The 27,974-nt window shown below is 52.2% G+C and overlaps 5 protein-coding genes across 9 annotated transcripts in view; 1 reads left to right on the top strand and 4 right to left on the bottom strand.

Moving 5' to 3' along the window:
- LOC119843336 (butyrophilin subfamily 1 member A1-like) overlaps positions 1-27,974 on the bottom strand; it is a 1,931,986-nt gene that overhangs the window by 1,425,901 nt on the left and 478,111 nt on the right. The window lies entirely within an intron of this gene.
- Positions 94-6,357, bottom strand: LOC119842631 (zinc finger protein OZF-like). 3 transcript variants are annotated; one of them, XM_043496821.1, is made up of 4 exons: positions 4,424-6,357; positions 3,715-3,841; positions 3,031-3,144; positions 94-2,714 (listed from the first exon to the last, which is right to left on the bottom strand). In XM_043496821.1, exons 1-4 carry the CDS (start codon positions 4,445-4,447, stop codon positions 1,438-1,440), a joined length of 1,542 nt encoding a protein of 513 aa, XP_043352756.1. In that variant the 5' UTR covers positions 4,448-6,357; the 3' UTR covers positions 94-1,437. The 3 variants fall into 3 exon arrangements, with proteins under 3 accessions (XP_043352756.1, XP_043352755.1, XP_043352757.1); XM_043496820.1 differs by having other exon boundaries at positions 94-2,717; positions 4,424-6,356; XM_043496822.1 differs by lacking the exon at positions 3,031-3,144 and having other exon boundaries at positions 94-2,717.
- On the bottom strand, positions 94-27,974 carry LOC119843315 (zinc finger protein OZF-like). Of its 3 annotated transcripts, none has more exons than XM_043496710.1 (6): positions 26,366-26,915; positions 25,693-25,819; positions 25,008-25,121; positions 22,738-24,636; positions 10,862-10,866; positions 94-936 (listed from the first exon to the last, which is right to left on the bottom strand). In XM_043496710.1, the coding sequence occupies exons 1-4, from the start codon at positions 26,387-26,389 to the stop codon at positions 23,105-23,107; spliced, it is 1,797 nt and encodes a 598-aa protein (XP_043352645.1). In that variant the 5' UTR covers positions 26,390-26,915; the 3' UTR covers positions 94-936; positions 10,862-10,866; positions 22,738-23,104. The 3 variants fall into 3 exon arrangements, with proteins under 3 accessions (XP_043352645.1, XP_038228457.2, XP_043352646.1); XM_038372529.2 differs by having other exon boundaries at positions 22,738-24,639; positions 26,366-26,913; XM_043496711.1 differs by lacking the exons at positions 25,693-25,819; positions 26,366-26,915 and adding an exon at positions 27,929-27,974 and having other exon boundaries at positions 22,738-24,639.
- On the bottom strand, positions 16,768-22,121 carry LOC122456604. The gene is made up of 2 exons (XM_043497019.1): positions 20,517-22,121; positions 16,768-18,367 (listed from the first exon to the last, which is right to left on the bottom strand). Exons 1-2 carry the CDS (start codon positions 20,927-20,929, stop codon positions 17,812-17,814), a joined length of 969 nt encoding a protein of 322 aa, XP_043352954.1. The 5' UTR covers positions 20,930-22,121; the 3' UTR covers positions 16,768-17,811.
- LOC119842630 (E3 ubiquitin-protein ligase TRIM39-like) overlaps positions 27,229-27,974 on the top strand; it is a 28,227-nt gene continuing 27,481 nt past the window's right edge. Inside the window, 1 exon segment of the mRNA XM_043497484.1 lies at positions 27,229-27,378. Coding sequence (XP_043353419.1) covers positions 27,229-27,378 — 150 coding nt within the window.

The raw sequence follows: 27,974 nt of genomic DNA, 5'->3' as shown, positions 1-27,974 counted from the left end.
CCACACATATTTTAACTGGACAATAACGATCAGCATATTATCGGTTTTCAAATGATACCTCACATGGCAGGCTTTGTATACAATTTATCATAGTCTTGTAAAAGAGGTGAACATAGGGGAACAGACTGTCACCAAATCAGAATAAATTCAATGGTCAGGGTCAGTCTGGACTAGGCAATCTGGTCGAGTTTCAGAGATGTGCTAGTTAATCCCAAACATAGACAGGCCCTTGGACGCTGACGCTGCGAGGCAGAGGTGGGAAATCCAAGATTCCAACAAAAGGCCCTGTGGGAATTAGCCCCTCTCAGTGGTGCTGTCTGAATGCAGACGAGAGGGAGTAGGGGCAGAGGGGGTGAGTGAGGAGAGGCAGCACCTTTCTAACCCTGTGCTCTCCCTCGCCTCTTATCCCATGATCCCCAAACACTCAATAGCCCCAGCACCCAGCTCCCCCTGCTTCCCAGCTCCACCAGCCCCAACCAGTCAATCCCCAGTGTCCTCCCCATAACCCATCGGCCTAGTCCCTAAATATTAGATCCCCCAGAGCCCAGCACCCTGGGGCATTTGGGGAGGGAAGGGGTTACCAGCCCCCAGGGACCCTCCCCCTGCAAAGAACAGCTCCACGTCAGTGGGGGAGCCCAGCCCAGGGGGTGGTGGAAGATGGGGGGTGGAGACAGGGTTCTAGAGTGAAGGTGGGGCCTGACCCAAGTGTCCTTCTTCTCATCTCCATGGCAGGGGGATCCCGACTGGGAGGGGAAAAGAGATGGGGGAAGGGGGACTTCAGCCAGGCAGAGGGAGCAGCTGGAGGAGTTTTTCTCTCTCCCTTCCCCTACCTGTGCCCCATCAGCTCAGCAGCCAGGGCTGCAGCAGGGAGGAGGGGCTGATGAGGGCTTCTCCTCTGCCTGGGGTCTGCTTAGACCAGGCAGAGCCAGAGGGTCACTGACCAGCTGCTGCTCGGCTGCTGCTGGATCTTCACCCCAGCGATGGGCAGCTGGGTCCTGCTGTGTGGAGGAGTCTCTGATGTTCAATATGGTGTTAGCTCCACTTGGAACATTTTCCACACTGAGAACATCTCAGAGGTTTCTTCCCTGTGTGAGTTTGCAGATGCCTGACACTCCGGGAGCACCAAATGAACCTTCCCCCACATTCAAGGTCTCTGTTGTGTGGGTCACTGAAGTGTAAAGTCAGACTGAATCTTTTCCTGCAGTCAAGCTATTTTTAGGGCCGCTCACCCATGTGGCTTCTTCGATGCTCAGTAAGGTTTGAGCTCTTACTGAAAAAGCTTCAGTTAGAGCTCAAACCTTACTGAACATTGGAGAAGCCACATGGGTGAGTGGCCCTAGATAGTCCAAGCATGTATGGGGATTTTCTCCTGTGTGGGTTCTCTGATGTGTTATATGGTCTGCTCTCTTAATGTAACTTTTTCCACAATCCAAGCATTTATGTTTCCTGTCTCTTGTGCATTGTCTGATGTTGGGTAAGGTCCAATCTCTGGATGAAACTTTCCCCACATTCCAAGCAGGTATGGGATCTGTGTCTTGTGTGAGTTCCTTGATGCCTGGTAAGGTTTGATTTCCAAATGAAACATTTCCCACAATCGAAGCATTTATAAGGTCTCTCACCAGAGTGGATTTTCCCATGTTTACGAAGGTTTGAGTTGTTATTGAAACTTTTCCCACAGTTCAAGCATTTGTAGGGTCTCTCTCCCGTGTGGGTTCTGTGATGTTTAGCGAGGTCTGAGCTGCTACTGAAGCTTTTCCCACAGTCCAAACATTTATGGGGTTTCTCTCCTCTATGGATCTTCTGATGTGTAATAAATGATGACTGCCAATTGAAACATTTCCCACAGTCGAGGCATTTATAGGTTCTCTCTCCTGTGTGGATTTGCTGATGTGATGTAAGATATGAACTCTGGCTGAAGCATTTCCCACAGTCCAAACATTTAAAGGGTTTCTCTCCGGTGTGGATTCTCTGATGTGCAACAAGGGTTGATCTCTGTGTGAACGTTTTCCCACAGTCCAAGCACTTATGGGGTTTCTCTCTTGTGTGGGTTTTCTGATGTCTAATAAGGTCAGATCTGTGCATGAAACTTTTCCCACAGTCCAAGCATTTATGGGGCTTCTCTCCTGTATGGGTTCTCTGATGTGTAATAAGGCTTGACTTCCAACTGAAACACTTCCCACATTCAAGGCATTTATAGGGTCTGAATCCCGTATGGATTCTCTGATGTATTGCTAGGTATGAACATCTATTGAAGCTTTTCCCACAGTCTGCGCATTTATGAAGTTTTTCTCCTGTGTGGACTGTCTGATGCCTAACAAGTGTTGACTTCTGATTGAAACATTTCCCACAATCAAGACATTTATAGGGTCTCTCTCCGGCATGGTTTCTCCAACGAGAAATAAGGTTTGTAGTCATATGAGATCTATTCGCAATATTGGGGCATTTATAGGGTTTCTCTTTATTGTGACTTGTCCGCTGGTCTGTGGTTTCCTCGGGATCCTTGTATCCTGCCCCACAATCAATGGATTCATCCACTTTTGTCACTTTTCCCAGCTGTTTTTCTGACCTGCCCCGATTTCCCCAGGCTTCTTCCTGTTCCAAGCACTGGGAAAAATTCCCTTCAGCTCTTCTCAAAAAGGTCCCCCATAGTTCCACTTCCCCAAGAACTTCCTGCTGTTGATTGTCCTCCTCATTCACACTCACTCTCTCACCACCTGCTGGGAGAAAGAATCCAGACAGGAGTCACTGCCTGTACAGGGGAGAAAGGGTAATAGCGAAAAGGGAAAACTCAACAGAATAAGTGTGGGGAGACAGATATTGGATTCTCTCTCCACATCCCCATCCAAACACTCACTGGGAAGTAAAATCAGGAAGGAAACTCCTGACAGTTAATAGGGTGGGTGGGAGACGGTGAGTGAAATCTGACTACAGCCTGACCTGCGGGAGATGAGGAAGACCTCACAGTACATTTTTGGGAGTCTCAGCTTTTTCCTTCAGATGGTTTTCATGTCAGTCTCACCAACTCCTCACCTTTGCGGGTACCTCTCGGGCTCTCCCTTTCCTTGGCGGCCTGGAGATCCGGGACCCACAGCTCTTCCCCTCGTTCCAGCCGGGCGATCAGCTCAGGTTTGGGAATGGGAAATCCTGCGCAGGAGGTGAAATCAGGCAAGGTCAGGGCGCATCAGATATTGGATGAATATTTGTCACAAAGAACATTCCTGAGTTTAACCAGACCCCATGCTGTGCTGGGGGAACGTGGTCCTTAAGCCGCTTTGGGAGAGGCAAATATCCGGGGGAGCAGTTTGGAGGTGATGGTTGTCAAGCCATCCCGAGGGCTTTCCAGGATCTGTGCACTTGGGGGGACTTGCTGAGGGAGACTCAGCTCAGGAGTTAAACCCTGCATATGGTGAAATCTCCAGAGCCCTCCCCATGGCTGGAGCTAGTCCCAGGAAGGGAGGGGAACTGAGATTCTGTGTGAGAGTGAGAGTTAAACCAGACAGGACAATACAATGCTTCTGCCCCCTTTAAAGTGGAGGGATGGGGATGAATCAGCATGGGCACTGGGTTTATGACTCCCCGATCCCATAGGAGGGGGTATGGAGATGAAAGTCTCTCTCCCACACTGGATCTGGGGACTATGTGACCACAGAAAAAACAGATTCAGAAACGCAGACCCCATGGCTTCCAATAATCAAGGGGACGGGTATCGCTTACCCAGTGAGGTCACCATCTCGTAGTTCTCCTGCATGACGTCCCTGTAGAGGGCTCTCTGACTGGGGTACAGCAGAGCCCCCTGTCCCTGGGTGAAATACACAGCCACCTCCTCGAAGGTCACCGGCATCTGAAACAACAAGAGTCCCCCACTCAGCACCTGCTGCCCCTACCACAATCTCACTGTCCATGGGAGAGACAGGTCAATAAAATGGAAGCTCTGGGAGGGCCGGAGGAGCAGAATCCCCCCCTCCCCCCCCGAGCAGCCAGGAGGCTTCAGGGGGTGGGAGAAGGTGAGAGCTTCTTGTCCCCCCCAGCACACGGAGCAGAGCAGGGTCTTCTCATTTACCACAAACCTGCCAGCCACCTGCAGATAAGGGAAGCCGAGCTCTGAGCCGGGGGCAGGGACATGAATCCCGACAGCTTCCCTTCGTATTTCACAGCAGCCTCTGGCCAGTGGGGTCAGGCTGCAGCACTGGGAGTCTGGTCAATTTTCCCAGCCTTGCCCAGGGGGCTGTTTTCTGTTTCAGAAATGGGGGGAATGTTCCCCCTCCCCCCACCCGCCAATGGGCCTGTTCAGAAAATCAGGCTCCAAGTTGAACGTGCCCCAGCAGGTTTATCACACCCTGGCCCCTCCCTGCCTCCCCCTGTGTGTTTCCTGCCCCTCCCCCTCTACAGCAAATCCCCCTGCAGCTCCCTGAAAATCCCCTACCTGAGCTGGCTCCATCACAGCCATTTCCTGTCCCTGTCCCCTGGAAGACAGGACGATCTGGAGCGAAATGCAGATGTGATTCTTCAGCCTGTCAGGGAGAGAGGGGTGACGGGGGAGGTTTCAAAAGGGGCTTGAGTCCATTTCACACCCCGATTCCCCCCAGGCTCCCTCCCTGCAGGCAGACGCTCTGGACTCTGCCACGCTGGGAAAGCCCTCAATCACTTTATTACAACACAGATCCGGCCCCTTCCACCAGCACTGAACCCCTGGGACACTTTTGACCCTCCCACGGACAGAGTCTCTGAAAGAAATGCTGGAAAAGAGCAGAATCAAAGGAGCCACTTTGGGAGATTCCCCAACATTGGACCCGAGGACAGCACGTCCCCCCAGCAGCGCAGGGACTCGTCCATGGCAAGAACAGGCTTTTGCTCTGTCAGCTCCTCCCCTTATTCCCAGGAGAGTCCGGCTGACCAGGGGTGATGCAGGGAATGGATACGGGCAGGTCTGGGAGCTGGGATCCTCCCTCCCCACTTCTTGCTCCTGCTGCCCCTTTCGGTCTCACCATTCCCCTTCCTGTCTCCTTCCCTCTCCCCTCTGCTGGGGGAACTGGGGACTGTCCTGTTCCCATGGGTGCTCACTTTCCAGCGTGAGCCTGGCTGTGTCACTGAGGGCAGCAGCTCTGAGACCCGCAGACACACAGGGAGCCCCCTCCCCATTCGGTACAAACTCACCAGCAAACTCACTGAAAGGGGCCCTTTGTGCAGAGTCACTTTCCTGCCTGGCCCCAGCCCTTTCCCCCGGGTCTCTCCCCATTCCCTGCAGGCTCCAGCTGAGGGGCTGGTTCCAGGCATGGGGAAAGTCCCCCCGGGTTGGACTCAGAGGGGGATTAATGAAGGTCTCTCCCTGGCACAGACCCCACTGTGGGAGCAGCAGCTGCTCAGTCTGGGCTCCAGATCACAATGCAGGAGGCAGCATCAGCTGACCCAGGAAGCTCAATTAACTCCCGGGCGCTAATATAATGGGTAAGACTCCCTTAGAGTCATGGGTATTTTTAGTAAAACTCAGGGACAGGTCACAGGCTGTAAACAAAACTTCTCAGCCTGTGACCTGTCCATGACTTGTACTGTACCCCTGACTAACTCTTGGGAGTGCCGCAGGTGCTTCTGGAGGGGCTGCGGGTGCTGGGGGGGGCGGCCCAGAGGGCACCACGGGTGCTGGGGGGACAGTGTTCTGGGGTAGGTGCTCTGGTGGGAGCAGCCTCTGACCCCCACTGGTACGGGGGAGGGCAGGGGTTGGCGGGGCTGGCAGGTTCCCTACCTGGCTTCTCACAACATGTCCATAAGCGCAGAAATTAGGGGTGCAGGTGATGCAGGTTTTAACCGGGGCTCCGCTGTCAGCCTCCCGCGCCTGGGAGCTGGCCCACCGCACCCGCTGGGTCCCAGCCCATTGTGCCCTCCAGGTCCCAGTCCTTCACCCCGCCCTCCCCCCCGCACCCTGGCTGCCAGCTGGGGGGGACAGACACAGGCAAGGGGACTGGCTTTCACTACCCCCACTATTCAAAGTGTTCCTCTGCCGCAGGACATGTCCCTCCCTAAGCTTCTAGCTCCATGAACTGCCAGCCCCGTAGGTCCCATTGGCTGGGAACTGCAGCCTATGGGATATGCGGAGGCGGTGCCTGCAGGTGAAGGCAGCGTGTGGAGCTAGGAGACGAGGGAGGGACCTGTTACCACTTCCGGGGAGCCCCCAATGGGTAAGCATCACCCAAAGCCCTCTCCCATACCCCAACCCCTAGCCTTGAGCCCCCTCTTGTCATGGAGTTCCTGGACGATGCTCTGGAACTGCTCCCTACGAAGCCAGTCAGGACTCTGGGGAAGTCTCCTTTCTGGGAGCAGACTGTCTTCAGGACACGCAGCTCACACAACTTCCACCTTCCTGGGTCTGACCTCGGAGCATTCAGCATCCTCTGCCCCTCTGTGCGCTTCCCACAGCAAGTCCGCCCAGGCGGGGTCCTGGGGAAGCCAGAGGGTCCTGCACCCCAACTTTGCAGTCAGATGCGACTCTCAGCCAGCCAGTAAAACAGAAGGTTTATTAGACGACAGGAACATGGTCTAAAACAGAGCTTGTAGGTGCAGAGAACAGGATCCCTCAGCCGGGTCCATTTTGGGGGGCAGTGAGCCAGACAACCACATCTGCACTTCACTCCATGTCCCCAGCTAGCCCCAAACTGAAACTCTCTCCTGCCCCTCCTCCTCTGGGCTTTGTCCCTTTCCCGGGCCAGGAGGTCACCTGATTCCTTTGTTCTCCAACCCTTTAGCTCTCACCTTGCAGGGGGGAAGGGCCAGGCCATCAGTTGCCAGGAAACAGGGTATTGGCCATTCTCTGTGTCCAGACCCCTGCCCACACCTGCCCTCTAGAGCTCTGCAACGATCATACACCCTTATCCCATCACCTAGATACTTAAGAACTGCATAGGGGAAACTGAGGCACCCCCACACTATTCAGAGGAAACATTAAGAACAGTTCCGCTTCGTCACATCTCTCCTCCCTTCAAGACCGAACTGAGCAGGGTCACTTTAGCCGGTGACCTGGGGAAGTTCGAACCCACCAACATTCCCATGGATGCCCCAGCATCTCTCCCATTCCTCAGTGGGAGTTACACCAGGCCCTTCCAGTTTTATGCCCTTCCAGTTTCACGCCCTTCCTTAGGTCAGGGGTGGTCAATAGCACTCACATGCCGCATATGGGAAGGTTTATGCGGCCCGTGCCCTTTTGCCACCCCAAAACCCCCGGGGGTCAAACTGGGATCGGGTCTTCTCCCAGTGCTCCAGTCTGGAGGGCTGCAATTTGGGCTCTCTTGGTTAAGAGCCCCCATCTTGACCTGGGCCACATACTGTTCACTTACAGAACTAGCATGGAGACATTCCTTTCTCAACAACCTTGTCTCCCCAACAAGCTGGCCAAACACAGCCACTTGGTTATAGGACTGTTTAACTTTCTTAACAGGTTTCAGAGTAGCAACCGTGTTAGTCTGTATTCGCAAAAAGAAAAGGAGTACTTGTGGCACCTTAGAGACTAACAAATTTATTAGAGCATAAGCTTTCGTGAGCTACAGCTCACTTCATCGGATGCAAATGGTTTTTTTTCCACCAAATGCATCCGATGAAGTGAGCTGTAGCTCACGAAAGCTTATGCTCTAATAAATTTGTTAGTCTCTAAGGTGCCACGGGTACTCCTTTTCTTTTTCTTAACAGCTTTCACTTCATCTGAGACCTTCTCAAAGCTATCCACACTGGTTCTTTCAACAGGAAAGTCAATGGATCCATTCACAACAGAAAATTTCTGGCTGTTAGGAACTGAAACTTTCTTGATTAAATCACTTTCACACCCTTCAGTTGCAGTAAACTGCTTGCAAAGACTACCATGAGGATTCCTTTCCCTAGGGGCTTTTCTATGCAACAATTCACCCTTCACAGAAATTCTGCCCTTACCCTCTTCACCTAGGGCTTGCTCTAGAGAAACACTTTCCTGAGCAACAACAGACTCTTTCTGGGTTTCACTTACATCCAGAATTACCTCTGGCCCATTAGGTAGATTCCTACACAACCCCCTTTCAGGCAAACTTACAGACTTTCTAGATAAAAGGTTGGAAGCATTCTCCTTCCCTTTGCCACACACAAGTTCAGGAATATTTTCCTTCTTGCTACAAGTTTCCACACCCTCAGTAGGTAACATGATCAAATCATCTTTCTGCTCTCCTTATGCCCTGGCTAGGATCTCACTCTAATTAGACAGAGTAGCAGCCGTGTTAGTCTGTATTCGCAAAAAAGAAAAGGAGTACTTGTGGCACCTTAGAGACTAACAAATTTATTTGAGCATAAGCTTTCATGAGCTACATCGAATGCATCCGATGAAGTGAGCTGTAGCTCACGAAAGCTTATGCTCAAATAAATTTGTTAGTCTCTAAGGTGCCACAAGTACTCCTTTTCTTTTTCTCCTTTACCAGACACACAGCTTGGGATCTCATTCCCCTGGTCCCAGCACACAGGGCTGTCCACAGACAACTGCTTGGAGACCGGGGTAGCTCCCTCCATAGGCAAGTCAATACCCCTGACAGACACAGGCACGTTTCCTTCACTGTCATACTTCTCCACCCAGGTAACAGGTAAGGTACAGGGACACTCATCTTCCTCTCCTCGCCTTCTCACACTGCTGACTAGACAAAGCCACCAACTCACAGAGCTGCCTAGGCTCATCCAAACTTTCCTTACCAAGCATCTTGCCACTCCCAACATATACCCTGCCTTGTCTGTGTCTCCCCCCGACACAGCTGGGGTCTCAGCTCCCACTGTGCTCAGCGCTGCCCTTGCTGTCCCAGTGCAGGTAGGCAGCGAGCTCACTGCTTTCCTCACTGCATCAGAGCCAGTGTGAGCCCCCTCTCTGGTGTGCAAGGGGGCGGGGAGCATTTCTCTGTCCCATCCAGCCCCAGGGGTCTGGTTACAGGCAGGTAGCCTAAGCCTAGCAGCTCCTCCCCGCTGCCAGCCAGGTCATCTGCATTTTCACTGACCATTTCCATCTCCACCGATTGGTTCCCTGGATTCAAATTCAAACCCTTGGCCATTACAGGAGCAGGGCCTGGATCCTGTCCCAAAGAGACACAGTCACCCCACAACAGGGTCTCACAGCTGATATCCTGGTAGGGACCTGTTGCCACTTCCGGGGAGCCCCCAATAGGTAAGCGTCACCCAAAGCCCTCTCCCATGCCCCAATGCCTAGCCTTGAGCCCCCTCCCACACACAAACTCCTCCTGCTGTTGTTGGGGGCAGGGGTGCTGGCCCGGGACTGCCCCAGCAGTGGCTGGTGAGACTGGCTGCTGCAGAAGTCATGGGAAGTCACAGAATCCTGGACAAACTCACAGCCTTAATCATGAGCAGACAGAGACACAGACACTAACCTCCTCTGCCTTAGTAATAACCAGCCCCCCACCCCTCCTTATGAGGACAGTTCAGCAGCTACAGATTTCATCTGCTCACCTGGACTCACACCAGAACAGAACCAGAGAACCAGGTTGAACCGATATGCTTAACTAAACTGGAACCAGACTCAAACCATCATTTTTCCTCTTACTCAGTAAACGTGAATCTGAATCAAACTCAGGGAAAAATGGCTTCCACTTAAAATAAAATTTCAGCAATTTTTCAGCTCAATATTTGACAAAATAAAATAAAACCTACTCTGATCTCACTCATTATAAAACAAGACAACCAAGGCATGTGGTTGCTACCAGAATTGTCTGTCCCAGCAGAAAAAGAGGAGGAGAGCAGAGAGGAAGGTGGGAGAGAAGTGGGGTCCCTGTGCCAGAAGTTAACATTAACTCTTCAAGCTCAAGGAAAAAGGCTGCTCAATTCTTCTTCCCCTTAGACAGGCCTCCTCTCACCTGTCCCCACCCCTTAGGGCAGCTCCTCTCTCCAATTGCCCCACCTGAGGCAGGCCCCATGCCCCAAATTCAATTCCCCACTGAAGCAAGCCACAGGGCTCACTCCCAACCCCCTTCCAGGGCACTGGCTGGTGACTGAACCATTTTGGGGTGTCTTGAACTAGAACCGAACACACCTACTGCCACTGAACCCAAACCAAACCCCAGTTCCACTCCTTGCAGCTCACAGTGACTCTGGTTGGACACCGAATCCTGCGCAGAAATCAGACCAGCCCCTGTTCGGTCCTGTCAACCCAGGAGTCAGACCCCCCCGCCCAAATAAGGAGACCTTCTTTAAACGCAAATATGAAATTGGGAGCAGGCTGTGTGTGGGGCGAGGGAGGAGTTCTGAGTGGACATTTGCCTGGTAAATTCTCAGCCTTCAGGGGAAGTCTCCTGCCCGCCCCCTACCCGTATCCTTAGGCTGACCACCTTTCAAAAGGCAAAAGCGGGACACATGCAGGAGCCCCGCCCCTTCCATGGCCCCACCCCTCCTATCCCTTGAGGCCTCACCTGCTGCTCCTCCACCTGAGGCCCTGCCCCCTGGCCAGGCCGGAAGCTGGGTTGTGATAAGAGCTGCCCAGGGAGCCCAGGGCACTGCAGGGAGCCCCGGACCCTCCACCTTCCCTGGGCAGGGGTATTCAAGAGCGGCCGTGGCATGTGTGCCCACCTCCTCAGGGTGCGCCACCCAGGGCAGGTGGAGGGTCTGAGGCTCCCTAATGCAGCCTGGGCGGCTCTTATTGTAGCCTGGATCTAGCTTCTGGCCTGGCCAGGTGGCAGGGCCTTGGGGAAAAGAGGAGAAGCAGGGGGTAGGGCCTCATCATGAAGAGGGGCTAAGGGCCACCTCAGCCCCACTCACGGGGAACAGGCTGGCGCTGCCCCTGAGCCTCGGGCGGGCACAGAGCCATGCCGCAGGGAATCCAGGACAAATGGTGTCCCGGAGTCATTCAGCCCAGGACCGGGACTTGAACTCTGAATTACAAGACTGTCCTGTCCAATTCAGGACGGATGGTCACCCTGCCCAACCCCCCCCCCCCACCCCCACTGCTGGTTTGACAATTTGTAGGGGAACAAATCCCCACTGGCGGCTGGGCAAGGCAGCCCCCTCACCCACCCTTACCCCATCGGACAGGGAAGCTGCCCTTGTATTGCTCCCCACCCTTCTCCTTATCCCTGCCCCCTGGCTCTCCCTTCCCCAGCCAGTTTCCTCACAGCCTCCCCTCCCCACATCCCCCCTTTCCCTCGCAGTGACCCCCCTCACATCTTCCCTCTATTCCAGCCTGGTTCCCCTTAGCCCCATAATCCCCCCATTCCTCTGCATCGCCCCATCCTCCCGTCAGTGCAACCACTACCCCCTGCTACCATCCCCCCCGCCCCCTGCATCCCCCTACTGCCCCCAGCCTCACACGTCTCTGTTCCCCCGTCAATCCCCCCTTACTTACACTCCCCGCCCCTCTTCAGCCCCCTTCCGCCTCCCCCCCCATGTTGCTGTCCCACCTTCTATCGTTCAGCACTCACCTGGGATGGGGGAGACCCCTGTTCAAACCTGCTTCTTCCTCTGCTTGAGGGGGGCATTGAACCTGGGTCTCCTACCTGCAGCGGATGGCGGCACCCGCCTTGTCTGCCCCTGCCCCAGCCCGGCCCAGGCTGGCTCCCCCCGCCCCGCACACAGCGGGAGCCGGCGGCAGCTTGCCCGGGCCCGGGGCAGGGAATCGCAGCCGGCTCCGCGGGGAGCAGCCCGGGGCCAAACCCTCCCCCTGCAGCCCGGGGGGGACGGGGGGGCGGGTCTCTCTCACCTTCCCTCCGAGCGGGGCCCCCCGGGGCAGGGGCCGGGCCGGGAAGGGGGCCCTGGCCGGGCTGGCGGCTCTGCCCTGGGGGAGGCTCCCGGGGAGCCGCGGGAAGGGCCCGGCTGGAGATTCCCCTCTCCCGGCTGCAGCCAGGGCTCCGGGCTCCCAGCACCAGCCGCCGGGGCTCGGGGATCTCGCCGGGAGCCAGAGTCGCCGCAGCGGCTGCGAGTCACTTCCTGCGGCCGGGCCTGAGCCCCGTGATCGCTCCCCCCAGAGCCGCCCCCCAGCCGCTCTGGGTCCTAGCGATAAACCCAGCTCATTGTCCTGCCTAGAAGCCCTACATCAATGGGGACAGAAAGGAGACGTGCAGATCGCGGGGCGGGGGAAGAAGGGGGGGTTTATGGAGACTCCGGGTTGTTAGAATCCCGGGGTGACGGGAGCCGGGGCCACTCTGTGTGTGATTCGCTCTGGTAACAGACGGGCACAGGGAGCAGTTGGTCAGAGCTGGTCTCTTGTCTCCACACCACATTCACTGGCTACCTGCCCTGGGCTGGAGCTACCAGCTCTGCTCCCCGGCTCAGGTCATGGAGCTGTCAGAGCTTTGTCACTGGGTTCTGCTGATTACTTGTAGGTCCAGATGAACCTGCTCTGGGCTCTATTTAAACCCCTTCATGTCTGCCCCCCTCCCAGGGATCCCCTCTGCCCTGTCCGGGCTGGCTCCCCTGTGTGGGCACTGGCTGCAGCACCTGGATGTCAGCAGCAAAGCTCCTGTTGCTCTGGGCCAGGGACTGGTGCTCTGCCCACTCAGGATTGTTCCTTTTCCCCCCTCCTCATTTTCCGATTTTCACCAAAATCATCCGCCTTCTCCTGATGGCCTCTTAGAAAATCCCCTGAAATGTTGGAATTGAACAGATGCAGCCATCGAAACAGACCAGTGCCACCAAGTTAAGTACAGGGCCTCATTTTGCTAGGCCAAAAATAAATCAAGAGATTAGATAGCACTCTTAGGCTATGGGTACCGATGCAGCTGCACCACTGCAAGCTCTCTTGGGCAGGGGTTCTCACAATAAATTTTCTCAAAAAGAAAAGGAGTACTTGTGGCACCTTAGAGACTAACCAATTTATTTGAGCATAAGCTTTCGTGAGCTACAGCTCACTTCATCGGATGCATTCGGTGGAAAATACAGTGGGGAGATTTATATACACACTCAGAGAACATGAAACAATGGGTTTTATCATACACACTGTAAGGAGAATGATCACTTAAGATGAGCCATCACCAGCAGCGGGGGGGGGGGGGGGGAGGAGAAAAACCTTTCATGGTGACAAGCAAGGTAGGCCATTTCCAGCAGTTAACAAGAACATCTGAGGAACAGTTGGGGGTGGGGGGGGGAGAAATAACATGGGGAAATAGTTTTACTTTGTGTAATGACTCCTCCATTCCCAATCTCTATTCAAGCCTAAGTTAATTGTATCCAGTTTGCAAATTAATTCCAATTCAGCAGTCTCTCGTTGGAGTCTGTTTTTGAAGTTTTTTTGTTGAAGGATAGCCACCCTCAGGTCTGTAATTGAGTAATCGGAGAGATTGAAGTGTTCTCCGACTGGTTTTTGAATGTTATAATTCTTGATGTCTGATTTGTTTCCATTTATTCTTTTACGTAGAGACTGTCCAGTTTGACCAATGTACATGGCAGAGGGGCATTGCTGGCACATGATGGCATATATCACATTGGTAGATGCGCAGGTGAAGTAGCCTCTGATAGTGTGGCTGATGTGATTAGGCCCTATGATGGTGTCCCCTGAATAGATATGTGGACAGAGTTGGCAACAGGCTTTGTTGCAAGGATAGGTTCCTGGGTTAGTGGTTCTGTTGTGTGGTGTGTGGTTGCTGGTGAGTATTTGCTTCAGATTGGGGGGCTGTCTGTAAGCAAGGACTGGCCTGTCTCCCAAGATCTGTGAGAGTGATGGGTCGTCCTTCAGGATAGGTTGTAGATCCTTGATGCGTTGGAGACGTTTTAGTTGGGGGCTGAAGGTGATGGCTAGTGGCTTTCTGTTATTTTCTTTGTTGGGCCTGTCCTGTAGTAGGTGACTTCTGGGTGCTCTTCTGGCTCTGTCAATCTGTTTCTTCACTTCAGCAGGTGGGTATTGTAGTTGTAAGAATGCATGATAGAGATCTTGTAGGTGTTTGTCTCTGTCTGAGGGGTTGGAGCAAATGCGGTTATATCGTAGCGCTTGGCTGTAGTCAATGGATCATGTGGTATGATCTGGATGAAAGCTAGAGGCATGTAGGTAGGAATAGCGGTCAGTAGGTTTCCGATATAGGGTGGTGTTTATGTGACCATCACGTATTAGCACTGTAGTGTCCAGGAAGTGGATCTCTTGTGTGGACTGGTCCAGGCTGAGGTTGATGGTGGGATGGAAATTGTTGAAATCATGGTGGAATTCCTCAAGGGCTTCTTTTCCATGGGTCCAGATGATGAAGATGTCATCAATGTAGCGCAAGTAGAGTAGGGGCATTAGGGGACGAGAGCTGAAGAAGCGTTGTTCTAAGTCAGCCATAAAAATGTTGGCATACTGTGGGGCCATGCGGGTACCCATCGCAGTGCCGCTGATTTGAAGGTATACATTGTCACCAAATGTGAAATAGTTATGGGTGAGGACAAAGTCACAAAGTTCAGCCACCAGGTTAGCCGTGACATTATCGGGGATACTGTTCCTGATGGCTTGTTGTCCATCTTTGTGTGGAATGTTGGTGTAGAGGGCTTCTACATCCATAGTGGCTAGGATGGTGTTTTTAGGAAGATCACCAATGGACTGTAGTTTCCTCAGGAAGTGGTGTCTTGAAGATAGCTGGGAGTGCTGGTAACGTAGGGCCTGAGGAGGGAGTCTACATAGCCAGACAATCCTGCTGTCAGGGTGCCAATGCCTGATTGATAGAGCCAGAAGAGTACCCAGAAGTCACCTACTACAGGACAGGCCCAACAAAGAAAATAACAGAACGCCACTAGCCATCACCTTCAGCCTCCAACTAAAACCTCTCCAATAACAGATTACATAAAGGCACACTCCTGAAGCCCAAATACAAATCCGTAGAGCACAACCACAGAAATGCACCTGTCCAGATACCTATATAAATAAATCAGTAGAAACTGACTCCCACACCTACATGCAGATACACAGTGTATTCATGGGTATACATCGAGCATGCACTGGCACATATACTTCCACATTATTTATTATTACAATTGTTGTTTAGTGCCTAGAGACCCCAACTAAGATCAGGGCTCCAGGGTGGTAAGTCTGGGACATACACATAAAAAGAGAGAGTCTGCAACAAAGAGTGTATAATGTCGCTTGACAAAGATGGGGAGAAATGTCTGATATATTGACTCTGCTGCAATTACTAGTCAACAACATTCACTTTTTAAGAAATAATACATTTCCTTTAGAGCAGGGTCTCAAACATTATTTTCTGCACCTCCCCCCTCTCCCGCCCAGCATTTACCTAGAGCGGCTCCGGCCCGGCTCACACCGGGGGCAGGGCAGGCTCCCTCCCTGCCCCCGTGGTGCTCCAGGAAGCAGCTGGGACCTGGGGCTGGGAGGGCACAGGAATGCAGTGAGGAGGATGGGTGCGGGGGGTTGGGACGGGGAGGGAGGCAGTGAGGGGGATGGGGGTGCAGCATGTTGAGACGGGGATACATACCTCCAACTCCTGGGTGACGGCGACGGGGCGACAAACCACGCGTTGCCTCAGGCCACATGCCAGAGTTCCAGCCCAGCCACAGGAGGAGCGTGAGGAGGAGAAGCGGGCTGGGCATCAACAGGAGAGGCGCACGCCACGCGACCCCTCAACCGCCACCTGCTAGGCGTGCTAGTTCGTCCCCTGCCCTGCCCTGGCCAATGAGAGCTGCGCCTGCGGCCGGAAGGTGGGGGAAGCACACAGAACCCCCAGGCCGCCCCTAAGCCTAGGAGCCGGACATGCCGGCTGCTTCCCCGGAGCCACGTAGCGCGGAGGCTAGCAGGGAGCTTGCCAACCACACTGCATGGTGCCATTAACTGGACAGTCTACAGCCCGGTCAGCGGTGCTCACCAGAGCTGCCAGGATCCCTTTTTGACTGGGCGTTCTGGTTGAAAACCGGACACCTGGTCACCCTGAGTTGTGTCTCCAGCATTCTTAGCAGCCTCATTAAGTTTTTCTAAAATTGGCTTTGACAGTGACTGGTTTATAAGGCTTTCTGCATGTTGATGCAGTCCAGAGGCCTGGTGTTTTGTAGCCTTTTCATATAGGCTATCAGTATTGGCTTGGCTGATCAGTCTGGCAAACCAAGCTTCTCCATTTTTACTATATAAATCCATGATATGCCCACATCTTGAAAAGCATGTGCAGTTCTGGTCACCCCATCTCAAAAAAGATATATTGGAATTGGAAAAGATACAGAGAAGGACAACAAAAATGGTTACGAGTCTGGAACAGATTCCATATGAGCAGAGCTTAAAAAGACTGGGACTTTTCAGCTTCGGAAAGAGACGACTGTAGAGAAAATGAATAAGGAAGTGTTACCCTTTCACTGAACACAAGAACCAGGGATTGCCCGATGAAATTAATAGGTAGCAAGTTTAAAAGAGACAAAAGGAAGTAGTTCTTCACACAATGCACAGTCACCCGTGGAATTTTTGCAAGGGATATTGTGAAGGCCAAAATTATAACAGGGTTAAAAAAAAGAACTAGATAAGTTCATGGAGGTTAGGTCCATCAATAGCAATTAGCCAGGATGGGCAGGGATGCAACACCATGCTCTGAGTGTCCCTAGCCTCTGTTTGCCGGAAACTGGGAGTGGAAGAAAGGGGATGGATCACTTGATCGCCCTGTTCTGTTCATTGCCTCTGAAGCACCTGGCATTGGACACTGTTGGAAGACAAGATACTGAGATAAATGGATCATTGGTCTGACCCGTTATGGCCATTCTTACATAAAAATGAATTATAATAATAAAAAAGTTTAGTACAGAAATTCCCCCAGACAATGACCTCTTGAGACAGTGACAATGTGAGATAATGATCTGGGCAAATAATGCATTTAAAAAATCTTGGCCTACTAGGAAATGTATATTTATGTAAGTTTCCCTGTCACAAATGTAGCATTCTGGACTGAAGTCACTAAAACACAGTCCAACAAACAAATGCTCAGGCCACTGTTTATCGTACCACTGTTCACTCCGCTGCTCCATCCCCAGACCTGTGGCAAGCCCTAGCTCAAATTAAGCACTGAGGGAGACCCCCTCATTTAGGCAAGCTAAGTACAGTTCTGCTGTCCTTGACTCATACAATAAGGATAACATTTCATGACCCCCCCCCACATTTAAAAACAGATTTAAAAAATGTATGAAAGCTAACCCTAAAAATGTACATAATACACAGGTTAAGAAAAGAGGGTCTGTACATCTGGGTATAGTGCTTAGATTATCCACAAATACAAAGTTTGTTTTTAAAGCCATAAGATACATATAGTGCATAATCAGCAATAACCTAAATTTAGGTGAATGAATTTAAGAATACAGTTTAGATATTACCATCCAAGTACAAATTCGGGTACATTACTCATGAAAAGTTATGCAGAGAGTTGGTTGTGAAAAGCACAATATATCAATGAGTCAAGATTGTCCCTCAGTAATTGAGAAATTTCGGATAGGTTGTCCATTTAGAAAATTTCGGATAGGTTGTCCATTTAGTATTTGAGTTACTCTCTCCACAGCGCTTCTCATCGGCACTCCAGCTCATTCCTCCTGGTATTGCTGATGTCCTGTGATGTGTTCTATGTAGATGTCCCTCGACCACCTGATGGCATCCGACACTATAAGTTGCCACATCAGCCAAGCGTAGCGTTTACCGACTCCACATTCTCTCAGCACTTGCTCGTTACCAGGGTCCCATGCACCCCGGGCTCCGATGATTAGCGTCTGAGTTTGAACCTGGTAGCCCCTAGGTCTCAAGTTGTCAGCCAGCAGGGTGTATTTCTCCAGCAATCAAGATTGGGCATCATGGAAGGCCGGGGTCCTGTTCTCAAAGGACTCTGTGACATCCACCATGATGATCTTCTTCTGGTCCTTGTTGGAGATGATGATGTCCGGTCACAGTTGGCTGTCGGTACCGGGGATGGCGGAGTTTATGGCAACCTTCCCCACAGGTGGTGGGATGGCTCTGACCAGGCAATCTTGGATGGTGTTGTGTCGCAGATGCCAGGCTCTGGAATGGGACTTGCAGCTATGCAGGATGTGGGGTAGTGTCTTGTTGGCATAACTGTACTTCCTACATCGCTTGTCCCGATTCCCGTCGCAGACGGCTCCATTCAGTGGGACACAGTTGAGCTGGGCCCTGTGAATGAACCTCCAGTCAGCAAATGGGATGAGGCTGTCCCTGGGAGGAAGTGGTTGCTGGCATCCCACTTGCATGTCACCTCGAACACCTTGCCCTGGCCCGGCTTCCGCTTCAGGTTTTCCACATACTAGCAGCAGATGGCATCCTTCAGCGTTCTCTCCAGCGTGGTTCTGGCTCTCGGAGTGATGATGGTGTGCTCCATGTTCTTCACCTGTGGCACAAGGACTCCCACCTCCTGGCGTTCCTCGCACCATGTCCAGTGGCAGCCGATACACTTCTCCAGTTGTTGCGTAGCGTTGTGGGCACATACTAAAGTGATTTATAACCCAACAACAAGCCAAAACTGATCACTTGGGCAGATACCTGGCAGAGAAGGTATGTTCATGTAAATACAGTCTGGTCCTAAAGCCTTTCCACCCACCCCTGGCTCATCACTAGCTGTCAGGGGAGAGCTCATTCAGGCCTTGCTTACCAATCATAATTTGAAATGATTAGGTAGGCCAATATAGCCGAAACAAATGCGCCGACATTGTCATAAATAACAGCTGTGTGAGGAAGACAGTCTTTGTTCAGGTTTCAGAGTAGTAGCCGTGTTAGTCTGTATTCGCAAAAAGAAAAGGAGGACTTGTGGCACCGTAGAGACTAACAAATTTATTTGAGCATAAGCTTTCGTGAGCTACAGCTCACTCTTTGTTCAGACTTTTCAAACCCATTGTGCTTTCTCAGGTACAAGTATTTTCTCATATGCTGTATATGCTTTTAAAATGTGTATTAATGTTTCCGTTTAAATTTAAATTTCCAACCAATGACTAAATTGGCAACACTGCATATAACTGGGGGGAGGGGGGGAAGGGGGAGCGTTGGGGAAATTCAGGGGGGTGTAGGGAAATCCCTGCTCTGGTATGAGCATGGGCAGCAGGTATAATAGACTAGGGGAGATTAAACATCCCCTGGCACAGTCGCCATCGGACACCTGAGCTGTGGTGGTCCCACCTGTGCTGCACCTCTTCTCCCCTCTGCTTTGCCCCTTCCCCAAGGCCCCCACTGCCCACGTGCTGCCTGGTGAGTCCCTCCTCTCCTCCACTCCCCCTCCCCGAGGTTCCCACCGCTCACTGTGTCCCTCTTGCGGGTGGCCCAGGCAGACAGCTCAGGCTGGTGCTCAAGCCAGCTTGGGGGTCGAGCTGGTGCTTGGTCTGGTGCTCCTCCAGCTGCAGTGGGAGTGGGGGGACTCGGGGCTTTGGCAGGTGAGGAGGGGTGGAAGGTGCGGGGCCTCAGATGGAAGAGGTGGGCCCAGTGTTAACCGGAAAAGGTTGTTCTGTGATGGCAACCCTATCAGGCCTGACCAACTCACTCATCCTCATGCATTGCGTTCATAGTATTTATCCACAACGGGTCATGGGAGGTCGCTAATAAAGGCTTATGTCACACTGTTCCTCAGGATCGTTGCAAGAAGTGTGGGCAGATGATCTTTAAGAAAATAACGTTTATATACCAGAAACTGTTTTAAAGTCTGAATCCAGGCAGGGTTGACAAACAGGGTTTGCCAGAAAAATGGATATCTAGTCATCTTCCTCCCACAGTTCACATGTAGATTAAGCATTGTAAGCCCTGTTTGCATATAGCAGTCGTTCTCAATCAGGGGTAGTTGTACCCCTGGGGGTACACAAAGGTCTTCCAGGGTGTATATCAACTCATCTAGATATTTACCTCATTTTATAACAGGCTACATAAAAAGCACTAGCAAATTCAGGACAAACTAAAATTTCATACAGACACTGACTTGTTTATTCAGTTCTATATACCAAACACTGAAATGTAAGTACAATATTTATATTCCAATTGATTTATTTTATAAAATGATATGGTAAAAATGAGAAAGGAAGCAATTGTTCAGTAATAGGGTGGCTGTGACACTTTTATATTTTTTCTGTCTGAGTTTGCAAGCAAGTCATTTTGAAGTGAGGTGAAACATGGGGGTAGGCAAGACAAATCAGCCTCTTGAAAGAGCTACAGTGGTTGGGAAAGGTTGAGAGCCACTGGCATATAGGACCAAAAGAAAGATCACACTGGAGAGCAAACATTGGGGGGAGGCACTTTCGTGGTTTACTTAACAATAACTGGGGGACAAGAACCGAATCCTGCAATCCTTCAGGAAGCAAACAGAAGAGGGCGTTTTGCATTCATGAAAAGGGGGATCCCAGCGATGGTGGTTGGTGACCCTGGGAGAATATTTTAGCCATGGATTTTACTTGTTAAACTCAGACTATATGAATCCTGTTACACCTGGTGTTTGATGTGTAACCTGTTGGTCTTATTGCTTCGCTCACTCTCTTAAATCTTTGTTAATAAACTCCTGTTTGTTTTCACTAAAACTATATCTCAGTGCTGTGATGTTATATTGGCACTGATCTTCAATTGAATCAAACAAGCTGGTATTGTCCCTTTGGGGACAGTTTACCTGGGAATTTCTGAGTGTCCAGTGGAGAGGGGCTGAACACTACATAAGGACATGTCAGAGGAGCTGGAGGACGAGGTTGCGACTAGTGTCAACCTGCAAGGCAAAGTAATGACTGGCAGAGCCCTGGGGAGTTTGTGTGGGGCACTAGAAGGCCGGGGGTGACAGAGAACTGATACCCACTTCAGCAGAAGCATGTCTCCCTTGTGCTGAGGTAAGGGGGTAAACAGGTGATTCAGAGTCCTGGGCACCCTGAGAACACACCACATCAGGAACCTGCAGTCTGTGGAGCTCATGGATGGTGAAATAACACCTCTAGAGGGCTTAAAAAACAAAAACAAACAATGCCCCCACCTCCAATGCTGGTGGTTCCACAAGCTCCCCCGGAAGCTATTCCAGAGTTTAAATACCCTCATGGTTAGAAAGTTTTCCTAATCTCTACCCTAAATCTCCCTCCCCTCAGCTTAACACTTTTACTTCTCCTCCTACCTTCAGTGGCCATGGAGCACAACTGATCCCCAGTCTCTGTATAACAGCCCTTAGCTTGTCTGCAGACTATCACCAGTCTTCCTTTCTCAAGATTAATAGACCCACTTTTTTTAACCTCTCCCCACAGGTCAGGTTTTCTAAACCTTTGATCATTTTTGTTGCTCTCCTTGGGACTCAATCCCATTTGTCCTCATCTTTCCTAAAATGTGGTGCCTAGGACTGGACACAGGACTCCATCTGCGCCCTCCCCAGTGCTGATCAGAGCAGGACAATGACCTCCCGCAACTTACCTGCAACACTCGTGTTAATACAGCCCAGAATGACACCAGCCTTATTCTCAGCTGCGTCAATGGGTGAAAGGCAGACAGCGTCTGAGTGAGTCCCTTAAAGACCATTCCCCCTCCCCCGCATTATTCAAGACAAGGGACACTGGGAGTTTGAGAAACTAAATTCTACTTTATTCTTTGCAAACCAAGAAATAAAAGCTAATTCCCCCCGCCCCCCCAATAATCGAATACCCAGCTCAGCATGGTGCTTTTCAGCACCAGCTCAGCACATTGCTGCTCCAGCCACACACACACCCCAGGGAAAGAGGAACAAGTTAAAGCTGGTAGAAAAGCGCTAACAATCCATGAGAGAGGCATTTGCCCAGCCTCCTCTCAGCAGTGGGGAGAGGATGACCCCTCTCCACATCAGTCCTCTTGGGGCATCACTTGTAGCCCTTTAGAGTTCAAGAATGACTTCGCCCAGCACTCGTAGAATATTTCCTCTCTCTCTGGGACGTGTGCAGTGAGTTCACAGTTCTCAGAATCAGCTCTCTGGCTCACAAGAGCAAACGCTGCCCTTTCAAGACCTTGCCCTCCTTCCCACCCTCTCCCTCTCCTGACTGTGTCTCACATCTCTGCAGGGATCAGGCAGTAACTTCCTTCCCCATTTCAGTCTCTGACTCTCAGAGTGCATATCCAGCACTCGCCCTCAGTGTTTTTGCGGATAGAGCAGAGGTGGGCAAACTATGGCCTGTGGGCCACATCTGACCTGCAGGACAGATGGTCCTGCCCGGCCCTTGAGCTCCCAGTTGGGGAGGCTAGCCCCCAGCCCCTCCCCTGCTGTCCCCCCCTCCCACAGCCTCAGCTCGCTGCGACGCCAGCGCTCTGGGACCCCCCAGCTCCTTCCGGAAAGCAAGGTGGCGGAGGTGCAAGCTCCTGCCGCTCTAAGCAGCATGGTAAGGGGTTGGGGAGCAGGGGAGTTGGATAAAGGCCAGGGGGTCTGAGGGGCAGTCAGGGGACAGGGAAAGGGGGCAATTAGATGGGGTGGAGGTTCTGGGAGGGCAGTGAGGGGATGGGGAGCGGGGGGGGTTGGGTAGGGGTGGGGGTGTGGATAGGGGTTGGGGCAATCAGGGGACAGGGAGAAGGGGGGGGGGTTGGATAGGTGTGGGAGTCCCAGGGGGCCTGTCAAGGAATGGGAGTATGAATAGGGATCGGGGCAGTCTGGGGATTGGGGGTTCTATAGGGGGTGCAATTCCAAGGGGCGGTTAGGGGTGGGGGTTCTGGGAAGGGGTGGTCAGGGGACAAGGAGTGGGGGGTTAGATGGGTTGGAGGTTCTGAGGGGGGCAGTCAGGGGGCAGGAAGTGGGAGGGGCCAGATAGGGGGCAGAGGCCAGGCTGTTTGGGGAGGCACAGGGCCCTCCATACAGTTTTGCAACCCGGTGTGGCCCTCAGAGCCAGAGGGTCACTGACCAGCTGTTGCTCGGCTGCTGCTGGATCCTCACCCCAGCGATGGGCAGCTGGATCCTTGGGAGCTAAACGCTCCTGATGTGTGTGGGAACAAGGAAATGGGTTTGTACCCATGGCCGGCCCCAGTCAGGGCCCTGAGAGAATTTCCCTCCTGTGTGGGGGAGTCTCTGATGTCCAGCATGGTGTTAGCTCCACTTGGAGCATTTTCCACACTGAGAACATCTCAGAGGTTTCTTCCCTGTGTGGATTTGATGATGCCTGATACTCCGGAAGCACCAAATGAAGCTTCCCCCAAATTCAAGGTCTCTCTGTTGTGTGGGTCACTGAAGTATGAAGTCAAATTGAATCTTTTCCTGCAGTCAAGCTATTCCTAGGGTCTCTCACCCTTGTGGATTCTCTCATGTTTGGTCAGCTCTGAGCTCTTACTGAAGCTTTTCCCACAGTCAAGGCATTTAGAAGGTCTCTCTATGTGGATTCTCCCATGTTTAGTAAGGTATGAGCGCTGATTGAAAGTTTTCCCACAGTCTAAGCATTTATAGGGTCTTTCTCCTGTGTGGGTTCTCTTATGTACAATAAGATTTGAGCTCTGACTAAAACTTTTGCCACATTCAAGGCATTTATAGGGTCTCTCTCCTGTGTGGGTTCTCTGGTGTGTAATAAGCACTGAGCGCCGCATAAAACATTTCCCACATTCACAGCATTGAAAGGGTCTCTCTCCTGTGTGCACTCTCTGGTGTAGAATAAGTTGTGACTTCTCAGTGAAGCTTTTCCCACACTCCAAGCATTTATACGGTCTCTCTCCTGTGTGCATCCTCCGGTGTATAATGAGTTGTGACTTCTGAATGAAGCTTTTCCCACAGTCTAAGCATTTATGGGGTCTCTCGCCTGTGTGGATTCTCTGATGAATAGTAAGTTTTGTTCTGTCAGCAAAACATTTCCCACATTCAAGGCATTTATAAGGTCTCTCTCCAGTGTGGGTTCTCTGATGTCTAATAAGTTTTGAGCGCTCTCTAAAACCTTTCCCACACTCAAGGCATCCATAGGGTCTCTCTCCTGTGTGGGTTCTCTGATGTATAATAAGCGCTGAGCTCCGAATAAAACGTTTTCCACATTCACAGCATTGAAAGGGTCTCTCTCCTGTGTCCACTCTCTGGTGTAGAATAAGTTGTGACTTCTCAGTGAAGCTTTTCCCAAACTCCAAGCATTTATACGGTCTCTCTCCTATGTGCATCCTCCGGTGTATAATGAGTTGTGACATCTGAATGAAGCATTCCCCACAGTCTAAGCATTTATACGGTCTTTCTCCTGTGTGGATTCTTCCATGTTTAGTAAGGGATGAGCTTTCGATAAAACATTTCCTACACTCAAGGCATTTACAGGGCTTCTCTCCTGTGTGGGTTGTCTGATGTGCCATAAGGTGTGTCCTCTCATTAAAGCTTTTCCCGCACTCCAGGCATTTATAGGCTCTCTCTCCTGTGGGCACTCGCTGGTGTAGAATAACTTGTGACTTCTCACTGAAGCTTTTCCCACAGTCCAAGCATTCATAGGACTTCTCTCCTGTGTGGGTTCTCTGATGTTTAATAAGGTTTGCACTGAAAGGGAATCTTCTCCCACAGTCGAGGCATTTGTAGGGTTTCTCTTCATTGTGACTTGTGTGTTGCACTGTGGTTTCCTTGGGATCCTTACATCCTCCGCCATGTTCAGTGGATTCATCCAATTTCTTCTCGGGATAGTTTCCAAGCTGCATCTCTGATCTGTGTCGATCTCCCCACACTTCACCCTGTTCCAAGCACTGGGAAAAATTCCCTTCAGTTCTTCTCAAAAACCTCTCCTGTGGTTCCATTTTCCCAGGACCTTCCTGCTGCTGATTCACCTCCTTGTTCTCACTCACTGTCTTATCACCTGCTAGGAGAGAGATAATCCAGACAGAAGTCACTGACTGTGCCGGGGAGAAAGGACAGAAAGGGGAATAGCAAAGAGGGAAAACAGGACACAGTGACTGTTGGGGAGATGGAGACATTACATTCTGCCTCCACATCCCACCCCAAAACTCCCAGGGAAGCAAAGTCAGGGATGAAATTCCCAAAAGTTCGCAGGATGGGTGGGAAGCCGTGACTGATATTTGTCTTGATGCTACAACACCTGCTGACTGCAGCCCCAACCTGAGTGAGAGAGGGCAGAACTGAGGGCTCTCGCTCACAGCACGTTTTGGGAGTCCCAGCTTTTTCCTTCACTCTCAAGATGTTTCTGTCTCAGTTTCCCTGATTCCTCACCTGTGCAGGTGCCTCTCGGGCTCTCCCTTTCCTCAGCAGCCTGGAGATCCGGGACCCACGGCTCTTCCCCTCGTTCCAGCTGGGCAATCAGGTCAGGTGTGGGAATGGGGAATCCTGCGCAGGGGGTGAAATCAGAAAAGCTCAGGGCACATGGAGTCTTGGTAGAGTATTTGTCATAAGGAACATTCCCTGAGTTTAACCTGACCCTACATGGGACACTGGTATCTCAGACGCCTTGGGAGCATCAGAGATCTGAGAACGCGGGGGTGTTGTTACCCCCTCACTAGGAGGTCTCAGGATAGATGCGCTCTGGGAGACTTGTTCACACACACACACACAACTCGGGTGTTGAACTCCTGCCTATTTCCAAGCCTGCAGAATCTGGAGCCCTCCCCACAAATGGAGCAAGGTGAACGGTGTGTGAAGGAGAAATAATACAGGCTGGATAATACCCTGCTTCTGGCCCCTAGAGAGCTGGAGAAATGGGGATGAATTAGCATGTCCATTACGTTTCTGACTCCCCTGTTCCCTTGAAAGGGGAATGGAGATGCAAGTCTCTCTCATATTGAAACTGTGGACTATGCAACCCTCCTCCTCCAATCTAACTCACCAGGGAAGACCCTGACCAGATTCAGACACACAAATCCCACAGATTCCAATAGCTGAGGGCACAGGAATCCCTTACCCAGTGAGGTCACTGTCTCATAGTTCTCCTGCATGACGTCCCTGTAGAGGGCTCTCTGAGAGGGGTCCAGCAGAGCCCCCTGCCCCTCGGTGAAATACACAGCCACCTCCTCGAAGGTCACCGGCATCTGAAACATCAGTTCCCGCAATCAGCACCTGCTGCCCCAGCCGCAATCCACTAGTCAGGGGGAGGAGGCCCAGAGAAGCAGAATCCCACCCCCAAGCTGCTCAGAGCAGCCGGGAGGCTTCAGGGGGTGGGGAGAAGGTGAGAGCTCCTCGTCTCCCCCAGCACACGGAGCAGGGCAGGATCTTCTCATTTCCCACAAGCCTCCCAGCCACAGGCTGATACGGGAAGCAGAGCTCTGAGCCGAGGCAGGGACAGGAATCCGGACAGCTTCCCCTCGTATTTCACAGCAGCCTCTGCCCAGTGGGGTCAGGCTCCAGCACTGGGAGTCTGGACAGTTTTCCCAGCCCTACCCAGGGGGGTGTTTCCTGTTTGAGAAATGGGGGAATGTTCCCACCTCCCCCCACCCGCCAATGGGCCTGTTCAGAAAATCAGATCCTAGGTTGATCATGTCCCAGCAGGTTTATCACAGCCTGCCCCTCCCCTTGTGTGTTTCCTGCCCCTCCCCCTCTACAGCAAATCCCCCTGCAGCTCCCTGAAAATCCCCTACCTGAGCTAGCTCCATCACAGCCATTTCCCTTCCCTGTGCCCTGGAAGATGGGACGATCTAGAATGAAATGTGGGCGTGATTCCTCAGCCTGTCAGGGCGAGAGGGGCGATGGGGGAGGTTTCAGAAGGGCCTTGAGTCCATTTCACACCCCGATTCCCCCCAGGCTCCCTCCCTGCAGACAGATCTCTGGACTCTGCCATGCTGGGAAAACCCTCAGTCACTTTATTACAACACAGACCCGGCCCCTCCCACCAGCACTTAACCCCCGAGGCACTTTTAAACCCTCCCAGGGACAGAGTCTCTAAGGGCTTGGCTACACTTGCAACTTAGAGCACACTAAAGCCACCCAGTGTGCTCTAATTCCCTCCCCGGCCACACTGGCAAGGCATGTAGAGCGCTGTGACTCGCTGGCTAGAGAGCTCCTGACATGATTATTGGCTGAGATGCTCCGTGTCAGTGTGAACGAGGTGTTGCATTACTGCGCTCTGATTGACCTCCAGAAATGTCCCATAATCCCCTTAAGTCAAGTGGCCACTCTTCTCATTGTTTTGAAATCGGCTGCAGGAATGCGGATGTGCCCTTTCAAAGTTTTTGACAGCTGGCTGCTTATCTGCTCTGAGACAAAGCAAACATTACTGAGGAATATTGTTTGCCTTGCGTGAGTGAGAGAGAGGTGGGGGGGGGGGTAAGGAGGGTCTGAACTTACAAGACAGCATGCTGCCACACTCTCAGCACCCCAAAAACCCACTCCCTCTCCCCCCACATACACACAACACACTCCCTGTCACACCCCACCCCGCATTTGAAAAGCATATTGCCGCCACTTGAACGCTGCGATAGCTGCCCATAATGCACTGCTCCCAATGCCGCTGCAAGTGCCAAGCCTGGCCATGCCAGGGCGCTTGCAGCTGTCAGTGTGGACAGACTGCGGCGCTTTCCCTAGTGCGCTCTCCGAAGGCTGGTTTAACCCAAAGCGCTCTACAGCTGCAAGGGTAGCCAAGCCCTCAGGCAAGGCAAGAGGGCAAGGGCATTGTTGCCTGGGCCTGCCCGCTCAGCTGATGAACGGTAATGGTGAGATCGCACCAGCCCAGAAGTCTATTGAAGACGAACCCTAAGGACATTAAGAGTTTAAATTATCCTCCAAGTGCCCCACGTCCCACCACAATGAACCCGACCCGCAGGTCCCTTGGGCAGAAGTATCAATGTAGCAAACTAGGACAAGTCAGCAAATAAAGACAACCAAAGGTGTCAGTAGCTGCTACCGGTAGCAAATTACAGCAGGTAGCAGTTTGTTACAATAGCTGGGGGGGCAGGGGGGGTTGTACAATCCCTTACATACGAATGGCTGCTACAGGAAGCACATTCCTGCAGGTCACAATTTCTTCCACTAAACTGGCTCCCATCCTCGTGTGTCTGTCCCAGCCCCCCGCCCGGCCCGGGCTGGCTCCCCCCGCCCCGCACACAGCGGCAGCTGGCGGCAGCTTTCCTGGGCCCGGGGCAGGGAATCGCAGCCGGCTCCGCGGGGAGCAGCCCGGGGGGGACGGGGGGGCGGGTCTCTCTCACCTTCCCTCCGAGCGGGGCCCCCCGGGGCAGGGGCCGGGCCGGGAAG

The sequence above is a fragment of the Dermochelys coriacea genome, chromosome 14 (assembly GCF_009764565.3).
Source record: "Dermochelys coriacea isolate rDerCor1 chromosome 14, rDerCor1.pri.v4, whole genome shotgun sequence".
Classification (NCBI taxonomy): Eukaryota; Metazoa; Chordata; order Testudines; family Dermochelyidae; genus Dermochelys; species Dermochelys coriacea.
The sequence above is the reverse complement of the archived record's forward strand: the minus strand, read 5'-3'. Positions and strand labels throughout refer to the sequence as shown.

Excerpts from the sequence above, each read along its gene's own strand:
- LOC119842631 (XM_043496820.1), bottom strand. The coding sequence starts at position 4,447 with ATGGCTGTGATGGAGCCAGCTCAG. Across the intron at positions 3,842-4,423 it reads CTGTGATGGAGCCAGCTCAG|ATGCCGGTGACCTTCGAGGA; the intron begins GTAGGGGATTTT and ends TTGTTGTTTCAG. Across the intron at positions 2,718-3,030 it reads CCCGAGAGGTACCCGCAAAG|CAGGTGGTGAGAGAGTGAGT; the intron begins GTGAGGAGTTGG and ends TCTTTCTCCCAG.
- LOC122456604 (XM_043497019.1), bottom strand. The coding sequence starts at position 20,929 with ATGAGGGTATTTAAACTCTGGAATAGCTTCCGGGGGAGCTTGTGGAAC. Across the intron at positions 18,368-20,516 it reads GGACACTCAGAAATTCCCAG|TATGTGCCCACAACGCTACG; the intron begins GTAAACTGTCCC and ends AAATCACTTTAG.
- LOC119843315 (XM_038372529.2), bottom strand. The coding sequence starts at position 26,389 with ATGGCTGTGATGGAGCTAGCTCAG. Across the intron at positions 25,820-26,365 it reads CTGTGATGGAGCTAGCTCAG|ATGCCGGTGACCTTCGAGGA; the intron begins GTAGGGGATTTT and ends CTGATGTTTCAG. Across the intron at positions 24,640-25,007 it reads CCCGAGAGGCACCTGCACAG|CAGGTGATAAGACAGTGAGT; the intron begins GTGAGGAATCAG and ends TCTCTCTCCTAG.